Source organism: Haliaeetus albicilla, chromosome 27 (genome assembly GCF_947461875.1).
Source record: "Haliaeetus albicilla chromosome 27, bHalAlb1.1, whole genome shotgun sequence".
In the NCBI taxonomy this organism is placed as follows: domain Eukaryota; kingdom Metazoa; phylum Chordata; class Aves; order Accipitriformes; family Accipitridae; genus Haliaeetus; species Haliaeetus albicilla.
In genome coordinates this window covers 10,540,206-10,557,249 of record NC_091509.1, presented here as the reverse complement: position 1 = coordinate 10,557,249, position 17,044 = coordinate 10,540,206, and the positions used below count along the sequence as shown (strand labels likewise).

The window sequence follows — 17,044 nt, the reverse complement described above, 5'->3', positions numbered from 1 at the left end:
CCTTACTGTCAGCACACCAAGTCTTTGGGGGTACTAACAGGGTCCAAGAGCACCAAACCCATCCCAGATTCAGAGAGGGACGGGGGAAGGTGACACATTGGTCACCAGGGCCCCATGTCCCCTGCGTTAGCTGTCTCTACCCAGCTGGAAATACAGGTGATGGGAACTGCAGGCACACTGTCTTGAAGTGAGTAGGAGCTGGGCTTTACTGGGTTATTTTTCACCTCTTTTCCCTGTGTTTATGGCCGTCTCATCTAATTGATGCAGCTCATTGTGTCTGCCGTGGGTGCACTGGCTGTTGGTGCTGGGTGCCTGGCGCGGAGGGGTGCTGGCACGGTGCTGTGGTGGGCAGCTGCCGAGGCAGGGCTTTGTGCACAGGGGCTCTGGCAGAGCGGGAGGAACTGGCCGTCCTTCGGGAGCCTCTGCCTTGGTGGGGCGGTGGGTCAGCTCCCTGGAGCAATGGGCATGATACACGATGAGCCCGTTAGCACAACGTCACTGACACCAGGGGCTCCAGATGAGGCTTTTAGGGGTAAAATTGGTTTAGGATCTGTATAGCCTGGAACCAGCAGGCGTGTTTGCTCAGGCTGGCGAAGCGTTCAGTGCAAGCCCCTGCCGTGGGGTGCTGTGGCTGGGCCGGGGCTCAGGGTGGCTTCTTGCTGGGGCTGCCATGGGGGCCTCTCCCATCCCACTGGAGAGCCTGGGGGACTGGGGCTGGGGCCTTCCCTGCTGATCCTCTGCGTTCATGGTAGGTCTGTCTCTGCAGCCCTCCCACCGGTGACTTTCCTGCCATGTTATCAAGCTTTTGGGTGCCAACTGGGGATGTTTGGGCTGTGGGCTCACTCGGGCCAGCCCAGGAGTAAGTTGTGCTGCTGGGGGCTGGCACAGGGAGGTGACTGGGGTCCATTGCAATGAAAGGAAGAGGGGTCCAACCTCTCCCACTCATCTCCCCTGCCTGCCCTAAAACCTTCCACTCATTTTTGGCATAAAGTGGAGGGCAAAAGCCACTGGCTGCCATCTGCATCCCAAGGACATTGAATTCCAGGTTGGTTTTTATGGGCAACCAACTGGCAGATTCTCAGTTATCCTCACAGCAAAGTTTCCTGTTGATCCTCTCTGTTTCAAACCGGCTGCAGCCCCGTCTGTCATAACCCCCTTCTTTGTCAGCAAGAGCCTCGTCTTCCCTCTGCTGCCTTAAATTATCCTTCCTCTTCTCTTGGATTATTATGGGAGTAAAAAGTCCTTTGGGGTCGAGCTCTAACAGCACAGCCCAGATTCCTCCTGCCCTGAGCAGTTCCTGCCTCCCAGCTCCCAGACCAGAAAATGAGCCTGTAATTGAAATGCTAGCAGACACTTTGAGAGGAAACAAGCTACCAATTAAAGCTATTATCCCTGTCAAAGAGCACAGGGAGCAGCCCAGCTCCCGCTCAGCTGGGGAATAGCATGTCACTAGAGCTGAAGTTTGGGCATGGCTTCACAGAAGGAGAAAAGTTTCTTGAGGGAGAGGGGCTGGCGATGGTAGCCAGGGAGGGTTTGACAGCAAAAGGAAGCCTGTGCTTTGCGAGATTTATCTTTGGGGCCCTTCTCCTTTTATTGCTTCCCTGCTGCGACATCTTGGGCCAAATTTGCTGTTTCTCTTCAAAGCTATAGAGGAAAGGAGCTGGTGCAAAGCATGGCTGCTTGGCTGAGTGTTACTGCAGAGGGTCTCAGTTATTTCCAGAGTGCAAGGACAATTTATTAGGGGTGAGGTTTGTAGGGGTACCTTCCTTGGGGGTTTGGGACCTCCTGGCTCTGCTTTCCTGTGTGCTGGACAGTTCAAGGAGAGCAGAAGGTTCCCAGTCTGACTTGTAGTCCAGCAAGTGAGAAGCATTAGTGATGAAATGGTCTCTGGTTTTCTCCATGTGTTATGGCAGTCTCCGAGGCCTCCGGGGGCAGTTTTGCCCCATTCACCTTGTTGTTGTCTGCAGCAGCAAGTGATGCCAGGGCCACTTGCCCTCAGGGACACAAGCAGGTCACCATGTCCTGCCTTGCTCAGGGGCCTCTCTTCTCTGCTTGTCCTTGCAGGCAGGAGGGAAGCACTACCACCCCACCTGTGCCAGATGTGTCCGCTGCCACCAGATGTTCACGGAAGGAGAGGAGATGTACCTCACAGGTAGGGATCCCGCTGCATTGAGGAGGGACTCCCCTGCCCCATGTCAGGGCATGGACCAGCGTGGCTGTGCGGAGATGTGGGGGCTGTGGGGGCGTTTGGGGTTCAGGCCCTTAGGGCAATCGGTGCCAAAAGGGCATCTCTGTGCAGCAATGCCAGAGACCCTTTCTCTGCTGCTCCCCAGCCCTTGCGCTCTTCCTGGGCCATGTGGCAATCATTTCTCTGCATGAAACCTTCCCTGCTGATGAGCTGGAGGAGACTTTGTTCGTCATCGGCAGCTTTTTGCTCACTGGGAGTCTCCCTGCGCAGCTGGGAAGTGCTGCCGGGCATGCCTGGATGTGTCCCTGGCCTGCACCCAGTGAATAGAGGCTGGGATAGGTGCTGGGTGCCTGGCTCCCTGCTCTCCCCAACCCTAGGGAAGGGTGGTCCAGGACCCCTTCCCCACCACCCCCAACTCCCCCTGTCTGGGTTATGCTGCGACCAGCACCGGAGGGGTAAGGCTTTCACTTGGCACAGCTGGATGGTTTGGGCTTGGTTTTGGCAGGAGCTCATCCCTGCCTGGAGCTGCCTTAGGGACTATTTCCAGCGCAGAGGGAGGGTTTGTTTTCTGTCAGTAACCTGTGCTTGCCTGTCACCCTGTCTCACTAATCCCATGGGTGGCAAAGCGGAATTGTGCACTGAGAGAGCGAGAGTGGGGGTCTTAGTAAGGCCCTGTCATGCACAGCAGGATGGGTGTGCTCAGCATCCATCCCTGGGCACACCTGGGCAAAGCTCAGTGGCTTTGCTGGTTCCAGCCCAGAGGGTGTGCGAGGGGCTGTGGATGCCCTGGGCTCACTGTTACCCCGGGTTTAACCAGCAGGAGCTGCCTGGCTAAGCACTGGTTGGGCTGCACCAAAACCACACCTGGGTTTGCTGTCACAGTTTAGTAGTGTTGGCCACTACATCTCGGTGCTTGGGAGCCGTTTCGTTTCTTAGTAGGGACACCAGTCCCCGCTGCCCCATGGGGCACGTGCCTGTGGCTGCGCTGTAGTGGAGAAGGCGCCCAGGAAAGCTGGTGGGACCCAGCAGGTGACCTCCCTCTGCATCCTCGGGGCTCGCTGCCTCCCTCCTGCTCTGCTCCCCATGGAGAGACTCTGGTTCCTACCTTGTGCCCCTGCAGGGCCCCCCAGGAGCTGCTGCCCCAGCATGCAGGGGTTGCACTCCTATAACACCAGTTGCTCAATGCGGCTGCTGCTGCGGAGAGCACTGACATGTCCCCCCCGGGGCACTGTGGACTGCAAGTCAGTGCTGGAGGTGGCAGGGACAGGACGGGACTCCCCCATGGCAGGGGGAGCTGGACGATCCCTAGCAGCAGGGGTGAGCTGAAACGCTTTCCCTTTTGCTGCGTTTCAGGCTCCGAAGTGTGGCACCCCATCTGCAAGCAGGCGGCCAGAGCAGAGAAGAAGCTAAAGGTAGGCAGCAGGGTGAGGGTCATCTCCGAGAGGTGGCACGTCTCAGGTGATGTTGCCCCCGAGTCCCTGCTGGAGGTGAACCGTTGTGGCGGTGTCCAAGCCCGGGGTAGCTTCCCGAGGCTGGCACGAGCTCTGTCCCCGCTGCCCAGAGGACAGTGGGTGGCTGTGGCCGAGGCTGTTAGTGGGGACCTGCCTCCTGGCTGGCATCAGCCCATGCCACAGGCGGGGAGGGGGCACAGAAGTCCCCTCAACCAACCCCCCCGCACCCCTTGAGCTGTTGCTCCCTCTCTGCACCCAGCTGGCCACGGGGAGAGCTGCCTGCTGGGTCTTGCCAGGCCACTCGCCTGACTCCAGATCTGGCCCTGAGAGAGGCCAGAGTGCAAAGCTGGACAGCAGGGTGGCCTGCAACGGCCATGGGCACCGGCAGCAAGTGGATGAAAGGGCAGAGGAACTGGACCTTGAGTGAAATTCAGCCCCAAAACCAACAATTTACTTGCTGCACCCAGCATTGTGGGTCCCTCCTCACCATGCTCTCACGTGTCCTCCGCTTTTCTGCCTCCACAGCACAGAAGGACGTCAGAAACCTCCATCTCGCCCCCCGGTTCCAGCATCGGCTCCCCGAACCGTGTCATCTGCGTAAGTACAGCTCTGGCCCTCCTCAGCGCAGGGCAGGACAGATGCTCCAGCCCCAGGGAAGGGCGCAGCATTTCCCAGTGTTGTTCTGCACTGTGAGGCATCTCCCAAGGGATGAGCCCAGCTTTCGGGGACAGCACAGACAAGCCATGCACCCTTGCCGCAGAAGCATGCCGTGCTGCCAGTGCCATTGGCACAGACCAGGAGCGCTCAGAGGGGCACAGTCCCACCCTCCCAGCTCCTCTGCCCTTTCCCTCTGCTGCCTCTCAGGCATCTCCTCTTACCTCTTCCTGCTGCTGGGGTGAGGTGGGCTCTGTCTGCTCTGTGCTGGCTCCACACTGTGCGCTCCAACCTTCCCTTCCTTCTCTCCTCCTCTTCCTTTCCGTCTCTCTGTCTGTCTCTCCCTCTCCCTAGGCTAAAGTGGATAATGAGATCCTTAATTACAAAGACCTGGCAGCTCTTCCCAAGATTAAAGCCATCTATGAAGTGCAGCGTCCTGACCTCATTTCCTACGAGCCCTATCACAGATACACGTCGGATGAGACGCTGGAAAGATATAGCTATGGGGAGGTACTGAGTCTCGATATGCCAAATGCCGGGCTGCACAGGGACCCGGGCCCTGATTCGGGGCAATGGGAAAAACTTCATGTGGGTTTGCTCACTCCAGTGGGAATGCTGCAGGGAGGCAGGAGCAGGGGTAAGACCTCTCCCAGAGGCTCCCTGTCACTGGAAAGAGGGCCTGGGCTGGAAGGGAAATCTTGGTGGTGGTGCTGTAGAGTAAGAAAGAAACCAGTGACCTTATCAGCTGATGGCAGCGCCCTGCCCACACTGTGCCACAGACCCGATGTGCAGGGACAGACAGCGCTGCGCAGGAGGAGACGTCACCCTTGGGAGTGATGTGGCAGAGAGCTCACCCATCGCAGCCTGCAGGAGAGGAGGAGGGCATGCAGCACACGTGCATCCCTCCAGGGTGGAGGGACAGACAGACAGCAGGTTCAGGCCAAAGCCTGGCCCCTGGCAAGCAATCCTCCTGGCCACCCAGCCCTGGCATGGCAGGGCTGCTCCTGTTGGGTGCTGGCCCCACAGCCAGGGGAAGGGGGCTTGGTCAGTGCAGTTTTTGCAAGCATGTGATGAGATGATGCCCAAGCAGCACATGGCATGGGATTGCCCTGTCCCACTCCCCCAGGCAGGCTGGGGCTGCTGGATGAATTCAGTAAGTCCATGGAAGAAGAGCGTCTGAGCAGCTCACACAGAGATGGGGGACCTGAGGTCATCCTGGAAGAGGACTTTGTAATGGCCACCAGCAGCGTCTCTTACATCTCGAGTCCCAAGGCTTGTCACAAGTCTGGTTTCCTCCAGCCCACCCGGTGATGGTGCAGGCAGCATGGCCATGGCCCACCGTGGGGCCAGCAACTGCCTTCCCCCCCCTTGCAGCCACTCCACCGAGGTCTCTGAGAAGGGGTGCAGGCTGCCGATTCAGGAGGTGCCATCCTTGCTCCAGCTCCCCTCCTGGCTGGGGGCTCCCTGCCCTGCGTCCTGCCGTAGTTGGGCTCTGGCTGTGCCACCAGCCACCCTCACTGCCTGGCAGCTGTGATGAGGCTGTAACATGGGGAAAACGGGCTGCTGTGGGACCTCAGTCTGTCACTGCTCTCCTTAACTGTGTGCTGTCTCTCTCTCTGTCTCTTCCCCCCCCCCACTTTGCCTCCTGCCGCTTCCAGTCCCTGGGGACCCTCTCCCCATATTCACAGGTAATGCCCCCGGCAGGCACCGGGGGTTCTGTCACCTGCTGCCCCCACAGGGCGTCCCTTTGCCCAGGGACCACTGGGGCTCTGCTGAACGTCCCCCCACCTGGGTGCTGCCGTGATGTGGTGGGAGACAGGGGACCCTGTCCAGGAGGGTCCTGTCCTTCAGGGCCCCGGGGATTAGCAGCAAGCAAATCCTCCCTGGCAGAGTGGACCCAGAGTGCCACCCAGAGTGGAGGGGGACACCAGTAATTGGCAACAAGCACAGGGGAAGGAGACTATCTCTAGGCAAGGGGATGAAAGCCTCTTGACAGACACTGTCACCTGGTCCCAAACCCTGGGCTTTGCTGCCTGCATTTCGGCAGCAGGGAGGCAGAGCAGCCTGGGGACCCCTCCAGCTGTGGAGGACATGCACGCTGCCCTGCATGTCACACCGCAAAGCATGCACCCTCCTGGGCTGCCACAAGCATGGGAACCCCCATCCATGGGACACCTCCTCACAGGGCGGCCGAGGCACTGACCTGCCTTGTCCCTCATCCTGCCAGCTCTAACCCTGCTTCTTTCCATGCCTTTCGCCATCCCCAGGACATCTACGAGAGCTTTGACATGCGGCAGAGGCGAGCCTCCAGCCCTGGCTACATTGACTCCCCCACCTACAGCCGCCAGGGCATGTCCCCCACCATCCCAAGGTCCCCCCACCATTTCTACCGTTCAGGTGAGGATTTCAGCTGCAACTCCAGGCTAGGCTAAGCTTAGACCCCCAACGGGAGTGGGGTCACCAAACTGTCCCCTGCTTCTCCCAGGGGACCTCAGTGGTCCCTCCTCTGGCAAGCAGGCAGGAGGCCTGGGGGGGTCCGTGGGGGGCTGACAGCAGCAAGAGTTGCCGGGCAGTGACCAGCTTTGCTGTGTGCTGTGTTCCCCCGACTCTTGTCTTGCGAACAGAGAGGAGAGGCTGAGGGGGCTTTGCCCTGGCTCAGACCAGAGTTGGGGCTCATGGAGGATATGGTGGGGAGGGAGGTGACCCCTCAGGTCCAGTAAAGACGCCACAGCTGGCTTGGTAGCTCTGGGAGGGGTGTGCACGAGAGTGCTTGTGCCCAGCCAGTGCTGTAAAGGGGGTCCTTACACACACACACGTGTGCATGCCCTGGAGCATGTCGGGGAGAAGCAGAGTGTGTCCGTGCCATGTCTCCTGTCCTTCGGAGCTGGGGAGGAACGACTGGGAAAATCCAAGGTCAGTAAGTCTGGAGATCCCACATTCCCTGAGCTACCCCCTACGCTGCACCACCACGGGCTCGTCACCGTTTGCCTCTGCAGCACGCTCGGCTTTCCTCTCACCAGCGGTGGGGCAGCCTGCTGCCCTGTAACAGCACCCACACGTGGGGTTTCCTCTGCATCCCGCCTTCCTCTGGAGATGCGGGAAATCTCCCCTTGCTCCATCACACCCCATCCTGGACCACAGCCAGGCGCACGTCCCCATCGCCCCCCGCTCTTCTAACACCACTGCATTTAACACCCATTTTCTTCTGCCTCTTGTTCTCTCTCTCGGTCACTTATGGCTGCTTCTGCTCGGCACCGCGTAGGCACCGAGAGCGGGCGCAGCTCCCCCTACTATAGCCAGTTAGATGTGAGGTCCTCCACACCAACCTCATACCAAGCACCCAAGCATTTCCACATCCCAGGTAGGCTCTGGAGCGCCCCGGTCCCCAGGGAAGCGCCGTGTCTGTGGCATGCCCGCATGTGCCGTCCCCCCTGTGTCGCATGCATAGCTCCGCCGCCTGCCTAGAGCCAGCTGGCAGCAGGATCTACCCCTGGTAGAGGCCATCCATAAACAGGACCTGCAGCTTGAACCCTCCTCCCTCCCCATCACCACCCGGACATCCCAGAGCTGCCCAGTCTGCTTGATCCTTGCAATGTCCCTCTTCTCCCTCTTCCCTGACCTTCCTCCACCCACCACACAAAGATGAGTCCCCTGCAGAGAGCCTGCCCCCTCCCCTGCCTCCCACCCCAGGATCACGAGCCGAAGCGTGTCTGCCGGAGGCCTTTCCGCACCCATCCGCTACAGATGACTATTTTATACTCCCCCTAGGGCCCGCTGCTCCCTCCCCCCAGAGTCTTCTGGGCTTGCCAGATGCCTGCTCCCCTTCTGCAGGGATTGCAGGGGGCCACCAGGTAAGGGCCACCACCCGCTCCCGGCCACGCAGAGCCCATGGGGATGGGGACGGAGTGGGCAGAAAGGGAGAGTGGGGAGGGAAGCAGGCAGAGCTGCCCATCCATCCTTCAGCACTTGCAGGGGGGCCAGAGCCCCAGACCACCCTGCTCAGCCGTAGGCATCTCCCGCTGCCCTTGTCCTCCAAAGTGTGGAACCCTCCACAACGTACAGCTGATGTCCTGGGACAGCACTGTGAGGACACCCAGCGGCTCCCCACCATGTCCCCTGCTCCCATCCCATCCCATCCCATCCCTGCCAGGGCTTGGCCCCGCTGCCTGCCCTGCCCTCCCGCTGACGGTCGGTGGTTTATGGATGGCCCCCTCCCTGCTCCGCCAGCTCCGCTGCCTGGCCCCTGCGCGGGGGCTGTAGCTCTCAGCACCAGGCTCCAGTTCGCTTTCCCTCCCAGCTCGCTCTTTTCTCTCTCTGCTGCGGAAAGAGGCTTTGGCTGATGTTGTTTCGCCCCAGTTAGCTCGCAGGCGGTTCTCGCAGGTGCTGGCACCCCTGAGAAACCACACCAGCGTGAGCCGTGGTGCATTGCTGCCGGCTGGCAGGGGCGGCCGGTGGTTCCTGGCTGTGCCGCTCCCTCCCGGGGCTGGCAGCGCCCGCCGCCCCGTGGTGCATGCTGATGCTGGGGCGCTCACTGCATGTTCTCCGTGCACACCGCTGCCGAGGGCAGCCCCGGGACCGTGCTCCTGCTGCCCGTCCCAGAGCCCGCCTGGGCCTGGCCCGGTGCTGCGCTCCCGTGGGACACGTGGACCCGGAGGCAGTTGTGTGATGGAAGCGTGGCATAGGGGTAGCGTCTCCTGCAGGACCTCTGTCCTGTCCGCGCTGAGCACACCCATGCTGACCTTCCCTTCCTCCCTTCTTTCCTTCTTTCTTCCCTTTCTTTCTTCTTCCACCAGCTGCCGGCGAGAGTAACATCTACCGGAAACCGCCCATCTATAAGCGACACGGTACGGTCTGCCTGCCGTGCACCGGGCTCCGCTCTGTGGGGGACGCAGGGCAGGGTACCAGTGTGGGACTTGGTCTGGCTGAGTCACGTTTAGGGGCAGGGTGGGAGATGGGAGCAGGCATCAAGGCGAGATGTTGGGGTGCTGGGCTTTGGTGGGCTGATGCTCCTGATTCCCCTCCGGGCAGCAGAGTGCAGGGTTCGGTGCTAGAAAAAGGCAGCTCTGGACCTCATCCCTCTCGCGAGGGATGGAGGAGAAGGCTGTCAGTGGTGCTGGAGCCAGGGATAGCTGTGGGAGGGGAAGCAACGCCATGGAGGGGTGGCAGAGGGTACAAGGGTGGCCGTTGTTTGCTGATACCAGGAGCCAGAGCAGCCTTGGGAAAGGGATGAAGAAGGTAATTTGCAGTTTCACGTGGAGCCCTGGAGAAAAAAATCACAGCCCATCCTGGATGGATGCTCCAGGGTGAAACAGGCGTGGGGGGCTGTTGAGGGGTGGGGAGGAGGCACAGGGGTCTTTGGTGTCTCTCAGCGGGGCTGGCTTGCACTGTCCCTGCTTGCTTCTGCATGTAGAGGGACAGCAGCTCCCCCCGAGCAGTAACTGTGTCTCTTCTCTCTCCCTGGGCTCTCCCTTCCCACCTGCCCAACTCCCACTGCTCTGCTGCTGGCTGCACCTGCTGCTGTAAGTAGCTGCTGTTGGCAGGGTCCCCTGCGCCTGAGGTGGTGGGATGGCTCTGCCACAACGTCTGTCCTTGGCGCTCCTTCCCCTGCGAGCCTCCTGGCCTCTCGGGGAAAGGAGCAGGGCTCACCCTTGGGTTTTTCATGTGTGCTGTCGAGGCTCAGTCCCCAGCCTGAGCAGAGCCCTGTGTGTGGCCCTGCCAGAGCCGGAGCTGCTGGGGTCAATTCTCTGCTCCTCGCTCCTGCTACACAGCCCACTGCTGCCTTCCCTGGCAGTAACCCACCGAGAGCCCTTTCCCTGCTGGATCTCAGCCTTCCTCCATACCTTCCCACCTGTGCGGTTATAGCCCTCCGGGTGATGGGACAGCCTGGGGTACAGGGGCACGGGGAGGTTGGTGGCACTGGTGGTACTGGGGCTGGGGTGAGCGCTATGCAGGAGCCAGAGCTTGTCGTGGTGCTGTGGGCTATGAGCCATTCGGGTCCCTTTCCAGCCACATCAGTGACAGCCCCTCTGCTTTTCACTGTCCCCACTGTCTGCTTCTGCACCCTTGTCTCCAGGAGGTGTCAGCAGTTTGAAAATGGATTATTCTCAGCTCTGTTCCATGTTGTCCCAGACAAAAATTGCTGGTGGCCACTGGGGAGACGGGAGGGAAGAGGATTTGCCTTCAACCCAGGGTGGATCTTTGCAAGTCCTGCTGGTGGGACTCCGAGTCCTCCTTACAGCTCTGCCTGCTCCTTTTGCAGACAACCTCCCTGCAGCCACGAAAAGCAAAACCAGCGAAGACATCGCACAGTCATCTAAGTATAGCCCTGCCTACTCCCCGGACCCATACTACCACTCTGAGTCAGAGTACTGGTCCTTCCAAGGCTCCCCCAAAGGTAACAGTCCCCCATTGGGCTGGGGGAAAGGGAAACCCATTCCTGCCCCCAAACCCAGCCATTCCCTGGGAGGTAACACTCCCCTGCTCCCCCGTTGGGTCTGGACACAAAAGTGGGGTTGGGCTGAGATACCTGCCAAAGTGACCCCAAAATCCTGGCAGCCCTTGGGACCCCATACAACTGGGGACTGTCTCCTCCCTACCTGTCTCCACCTTCATGCCCATCTGACCCCCCCCCGCCACCTCTCTCCTTGCAGCCCCCCGGGCCCGGAGGTTCTCGTCAGGAGGCGAGGAGGACGGGTATGACCGAGGCATGCACAAGGTGAGTGATCTCCCTGCCCGCAGCCTGGCAGAGGAGAGCAGCAGCAAGCTGTCCCCGTGGTGGTCGGCTTTGGGGAGGAGGCCTAGCCCAGCTCCGTCACCCAAGAAGGGGCCACCAGCATCCCTGCTGCCATCTGCCATCTCTTCCACCTTGGCCACCCCCAACATGTGGTCTGAAGGAGGGGGAGTGCACCCCCTTGCCGAGGCACCCCAGCCCAGTACCTCGTCCCCAGGGACGGGGGAGCAGATGGGAGATGCCGTGCCCTGCCACGATGTGCCAGCGGTCAGCGAGGGCCAGGCAGGGAAAGGAGGGGTGCAAAGTGGCTTTTCCCCCCCGCCCAGATCCAGAGCGGCATCGGCAGGCTGATCCTGAGGGAGGAGATGAAGGCTCGGTCCAACTCCTACGCAGACCCCTGGACACCCCCTCGCAGCTCGGCCAGCAGCAGAGAAGCCCTGCACACAGCTGGCTACGAGGGCTCCCTCAATGGCTGTAAGGACAACCCTGTCCATCTGTCCATCCCACCTGGCACAGCCCCAGCCCCTCTGGGAAGTTTGCTGGGGTGGAGAGAGAAGAACAGGGGACTGGGAAGGGGTGGTGGGAGAGGTGCTGGGCACCAGAGTTGGACTTGGGAGGCTCTTTTCCTCTCTGGAGGGCTCCATCCATTCCCTGTGCTCCGGCTGGGATGGGGCATTGCCTGGCGGGTGTTGCAGTCTGTCCCGGCAGCCTGGTGAAGTGCCTCATGGGGTGGTTGAAGGGTCCCTTGGGAATCTCACAGCACAGCGCTGGGTTTGCTCTGACCTGTTTTGGACTCGCTGTGTGCGTACCTCCTCGTTAATGGCATATCTGGGACCTTCTGGCACCCCAGACCTGCTGACTGGCCCCAGAGTCGCCTTCCTTGCTTGCGCTGCTCTCACTGCACAGCACCCAGGGCACCCAGCCCCTCTCCCTTCGGGGCTGCAGGGGGGGCTAGGGGCACTGGGGACCCTGGCAGCACAGATGCCCCTGCATGCTCTGTGCCTTCTTTCCTCATGGCACATCTGCCCTCACGGAGCTGGGGCTCTTCAGAGGTGGTCAGGGAGCCCCTCAGCCCTGCTGGGCTCCCGGGAGCCCCAAGGAGGACCCGCATGCCCCAAGGCAGCTCTGCATGGCGTGGGGCGCTCGGTCCTCCCTGACACCCGGCTCTGCTCTCCTTGCAGCTCCCCGGACACACTACCTGGCCGACAGCGGTGAGTGTGTGAGCCTGCAGCCCTCTGCAGCTCAGCCCACGTGGCTGTGGGGTCCAGAGCCTGAGCTGGAGGAGAGGCTGGGACCAGGGAGGGAAGAAGGGGAGAGAAGAAGGTGCCCTTGAAAGGCTGGGCCAGGGTAGAGCTGAACCAGGGCAGAGCTGGTGGCAGCACCGGGAGAGGACAAATCAGAGAAACAGAGATTGTGTTGCGCTGAAGGGTGAGGTGGGAGGACTGCCATGGAAAAGGGATTTTGGGGAGAGGAGTATCAGCGCAGGAGGAAGCCAGGCTGGAAATGAGTCGGAGCTGGAAGGAGACAGAGCTGGGTGAATGTGGAGCTGGGTAGCGATGTGGGAGCAGAGGGGTAGGGTGGCTGCAATGTGGGGCTCACCCCTGCTTTTTCCCTTATGCACCTTGGTGGCTTCTTTGCAGATCCCCTCATTTCTAAATCGGCCTCCCTTCCTGCCTACAGGAGGAACGGGCTGCACAGGGTAAGTGCCTCCTGCCTCCATCCTGCTGCTGCCAGGCATCTCTGCACCCTTCATCATTCTCCCCAGGCTCCTCAAAGCCCCCGGTGCCCTCCTTTCATGACTAGGGTGTCCTGCTCCCTGCTTCTTTGCACGCCTGCTGTCACTGCTGGTCTGCACCAATCCAAAATGACCCTTATTAGGGACCAAAGTTCCCTGTCCAGGCGCTGCAGGACAGAGGTACCTGCCCTGAATGTCCTGCAGGGCACATTTCAGAGGGACCCTGGTCTTGCTTCCCAGGATGAGAGCTTTGCTTTATACCCTGCGGTAGCAATTGCTGGGGGTCAGGAGACCTGGTCCTCCCTCTGTGTGACCTGTACTTGTTAGTTCACCTCCTCGTGCCTCAGTTTCCCCACTGCCAGGTGTAGGGAGTGGGTCCTGCTTTGGGGTGGGTGGGTGCCATGCTGAGCGTCTGGATGGGACCCCCTCTTACTCCTCCCTCCCTGTATCCCTCCTGCAGCCTCCCAGTGCTGAGCTTTTCCACTACGACAGCACGAATGCCGTCAACTGGGGGATGCGAGGTAAAGTGCCGCGGGCTGAGGAGCAGCGTGGGCAGGGGACCCTGTAGGCATGGAGCCAGAAGCCGTGTGGCTGCCTACCCCACCACAGGCAGAAATGGAAAATGAGGCCCAGGCTGGGGGGAGAAGTTGGGAGACAAGCGGGGGTCCCCACAGCCCTGGGGGGAGGATCCTGGCAGCAGAGGGGTCAGCGTGGCTCATGTCTCTCTTGTCTTTTCTCTCTCCCCACAGAGTACAAGGTAAGATGCTCCTGCTCCAAGGAGCAGCTGCCAGCCGGAGGTGCAAGTACCACCCAGAGGGAGTCCCAGAGACGTGTCCCTGTGTCCCCAGGCCCTTCAGGAGGAAGCTTTGCCCTCTGCCCACAATGCCCTACCTTCATACCCCTCCATCCTTCACCTGACAGCCCCGTCCTGGGACGGTGGGGCTCGGACCAGAGTCCTTCCCCTCCTGCCAGGGTCCCAAGCACTTGGCCAAACAGAATTGTCTCCTGGGTGGGGAACAGAGAAGGGTGGTTGTGCTGGTGGTCCCCTACTCACACTCTTCCCTGGGTCGCTCCTGGTTTCACAGAGTGAGCAGGCTATTCCAGAGCCACCAAGGTGATTCAAGGTGGATTAGGATCACCCTGAGAGCAAGTCCCCCCTTGCCTTGTCCCATCCAAGCCCTGGAGGCAGCTGTGCCACCCAAATCCTGCTAAATACAGCAGGAGCAGGCTTTGCCCTGGTGGCCCCCATGGCCTCCTTCCCAGGTGTGCCCCAACTGTCCTCTTCTGGCTCTGGAGCTACCCCGTGGTCTTCCTGTCCCTGTGCAGATATACCCCTACGAGCTGCTCCTAGTGAAGACGAGGGGGAGGAACCAGCTGCCCAAAGACGTGGACAGGACTCGGTTAGAGGTGAGGAGAGCCTTTTCCATGGCGGGTAATCTCCTCAGAGGGATGCGATCCTGCGGGGTGTCCCCTTAGCCCCAGCAGGCAGTGTGGGACTGCGAGGGGCTCTCCAGGAGCACACGTGTGCCAGCACACTGTCACGGTGGTCCTGCTGCTGCACTGGCCTGGCAGAGCTGTTCCCCATGCCCACAGCATGAATTTGTTTGGCAGGAGCAGGAGGGTGCTGGGTGCTCCCCCTCTCCCAAGTGAGCGCTGCTGGGGGTTGTATCACCCCATCGCACCCAGCCAGGCAGGGGATGCCATCGGGCCCCCTTGCGTGCCCTCCCACCCCACTGCAGCCATACGGCCTGTGTGGTGGCCATTGGCCCCGGACGGTGGCCACGGTCCCCAGCCCTGGCCCAGCATCCTGTCTCTCCCCAGCGCCACCTCTCCCAGGAGGAGTTCTACCAGATCTTCGGCATGACCATCGCCGAGTTCGACCGCCTGGCCCTGTGGAAGAGGAACGAGCTGAAGAAGCAGGCCCGGCTGTTTTAAATGCAGTGCACTATAAATATATACATACCTATAAATATATACATAGAAAGATCTCTATATTGCAGCTCTGTATGATTCTCGGTGCTGTATGTGGCAGAGGCGCCCTCTGCACCCCTGAGAGTGAACTGGAGTCTTGCAGATCATTTTATGCTCTTTGTTTCCTTTTCTTTTCCAACCCTGATTCTGTATCAATCCTTGGGTTCTCCCAGGGGCTAAAGCCACGTGTGCCCCGAAGCACTTGGCGTCTGTCAGTGCTGCCCTACGGAGTGGGGGGGATTCTCCTGCTGCAGCCACAGCACCCAGGGCTGGGGGAGAGCAGGGCCCTGGGATGGGGGGTGGGATAGGGGTGTCCCATCCCGTTCTGCTCAGCTGGTCTGTGTATTTACTTGTGGGTTGGAAAAGGCCCTGGGTACAATTGCAGGAAAGCGGGATCTCGCCATGGGCTCCTTAATGCCCTCCCTGCCTTTAACAAGGCCATGCACTTCGGGTCACCTTCAGGCTCACCCTCAGGATCAGAAATACAGAGCCTGGGGCAGGGGACAAGGAGGAGAAGTGGTGGGAACCCCACGGGGAGCAGGGTGCACCCCCACGGGTCAAGGTGCAAGCCTGGGCCCGGTGTGTCCTGAGCTGTTGGCTTTACCTGCAAACCTAGTATTGCTACAGAGCCAGTTTTTCCTCCCAAAGTGCCATCCCAAAAACAAGCCCTTCTGAAATGAAACAGCCAAAGCCACCTCCTCCCCTGTGCAGTTTCTTGCTGCTGTTCAGGTTTGTCCAGGGCCTGGACAAGGCCCGGGAGCGGACAAGCTGAGCTGCCGTCCCGTCCTGGGCCACTGTGCATGGGGTCCTACCAGAGATGGTGGGAGCACCCAGCCCTGCTGCTCCAGGGTCTCGACACCCACACAAGCAGCAGTGGGACCAGTCTGGCCGGGAGCTGGTGGCAAGGCCAGAGTGGGGGAGCTGGGAAGCCGGTCCCACTAACTGCTGGACCTTTTCATGGGAGTTTTCCTGGATTACCCCATCACTGATGCCTGAAGTCCAGATCAATACCTCTGCAAGCCTCCAGGAGCGAAGGCCATTACCAGGGCCGTTCAGCATTCACTCCACTGCAGACTACTGGGTTTTTGGGGTTTTTTTTTTGCTTTTGCTTATTTTTTCTTGAAACTAATAGGGTTATTTCCATACAAACACTTTTCTTGGTGTCTGTGGTGCTCTGGTTTCCTATTTGCTTGTCTGGCACAATTTTCAGCCATACCGCAGGACTGAGCAGTCCCAAACAGGTCAGCAAGCCTCAGGGCACCTCTGCAAGAGCTGGGTTAGCAGGGTTCCTCTGACGGGACAGTCACCTTCACTGTGCCACAGGCAGCTCTGCTTCTGCCTGTTCTGGTCCTCTTTGAAACTCTCCTGTCCTGGTGTCTCCCATCAGGTGGATCAAATGCCCTCCCTGCCATCAGCACCACCACCACTGGCTGCTGAGCCTGCTCAGCTTGTTGCCCAAAAAGCCGTCACCAGGTTCCTGTGTGAGGCAGGAGAGACATGTGGGGCCCCTTGCAGGGGTTTGCCAGGGTGCAGGGTGCTTGGGGCAGGAGATCTCCCATCAGCAGCAGCCACAGCTCCAGGAGCTTTATGCCGGTATGAAGGGGGCTGGGGGCTGAGGTGGAGATGGCAATATTGCACTGGTAATTGCTCCTGTCTGCTTTAGTGCAGCAGTAAATAAACCAATTTTATTTATAATGATTTTATGCAGATAAACTATAGCTCCCTAAATCAAGCTCAACCATTTGTGGCTATAAGAAACTTCCCTCTCCAGCAGCAGTTTCAATGATAAAGCCTGGAGGATATTATTGTTAATAATAATAACACAACAGCAGGAGTCTTTTCAAAGCTTTTTATGCACAATAACTAACTGTTCCCCACAACTACCTGCGTGGCAAAGATGGCGAAACTGAGGCAGAGCCAAGGAAGCCTCTCTGGCCAATGCCGGTCAGGGGCATCAGACACCCCGTGGGACCCTCATGGGCTCCCATTGCCCTGAAGTGTGCAGAGAGCACCCATCTGCACCCAGCGAGCGGCGGCAGGGGCATTAGCACCTGCCCTGGAAGTCATCACTGCCTGAGCCCACACTCTCATTTGGCTGCTTCACAAGCCCCAGCCCCAAAGCAGCCGGAGCCCGGCGGGTGGTGGCATTGGCAGCCCTGGCCTGCGAGCTCCCTGTGCCCCGACCAGAGCCCCAGAGGTGATCCCACATTACGAGAGAAAAATGGGGCTCAATCCAGAAGGGAGGGACCAGCAACCACCAGCCAGGCAGGGAGCGGAATCAGGGCAGGAGCTGCCTGAGGGGAGTGGGGCAGGGC

The 17,044-nt window shown here is 59.9% G+C and overlaps 1 protein-coding gene across 14 annotated transcripts in view; it reads left to right on the top strand.

The window, feature by feature from the left end:
• Nucleotides 1-14,750, top strand: part of ABLIM3 (actin binding LIM protein family member 3) — a 56,931-nt gene extending 42,181 nt beyond the window's left edge. Inside the window, exons 7-23 of one of the 14 annotated variants that reach the window (XM_069773081.1) lie at nucleotides 2,065-2,152; nucleotides 3,542-3,600; nucleotides 4,165-4,236; nucleotides 4,648-4,803; nucleotides 5,952-5,981; nucleotides 6,561-6,690; nucleotides 7,556-7,654; nucleotides 9,087-9,137; nucleotides 10,553-10,687; nucleotides 10,944-11,008; nucleotides 11,350-11,497; nucleotides 12,205-12,234; nucleotides 12,664-12,722; nucleotides 13,219-13,279; nucleotides 13,508-13,515; nucleotides 14,085-14,165; nucleotides 14,580-14,750. In XM_069773081.1, the coding sequence (XP_069629182.1) occupies nucleotides 2,065-2,152; nucleotides 3,542-3,600; nucleotides 4,165-4,236; nucleotides 4,648-4,803; nucleotides 5,952-5,981; nucleotides 6,561-6,690; nucleotides 7,556-7,654; nucleotides 9,087-9,137; nucleotides 10,553-10,687; nucleotides 10,944-11,008; nucleotides 11,350-11,497; nucleotides 12,205-12,234; nucleotides 12,664-12,722; nucleotides 13,219-13,279; nucleotides 13,508-13,515; nucleotides 14,085-14,165; nucleotides 14,580-14,693 (1,386 nt within the window). In that variant the 3' untranslated portion in view covers nucleotides 14,694-14,750. Of the gene's footprint in view, nucleotides 1-2,064; nucleotides 2,153-3,541; nucleotides 3,601-4,164; nucleotides 4,237-4,647; nucleotides 4,804-5,951; nucleotides 5,982-6,560; nucleotides 6,691-7,555; nucleotides 7,655-9,086; nucleotides 9,138-10,552; nucleotides 10,688-10,943; nucleotides 11,009-11,349; nucleotides 11,498-12,204; nucleotides 12,235-12,663; nucleotides 12,723-13,218; nucleotides 13,280-13,507; nucleotides 13,992-14,084; nucleotides 14,166-14,579 lie in introns of those variants that run through there. The other 13 variants (XM_069773067.1, XM_069773068.1, XM_069773069.1 and 10 more) reach the window with 13 other exon arrangements.
• The last annotated feature ends 2,294 nt before the right edge of the window (nucleotides 14,751-17,044 follow it).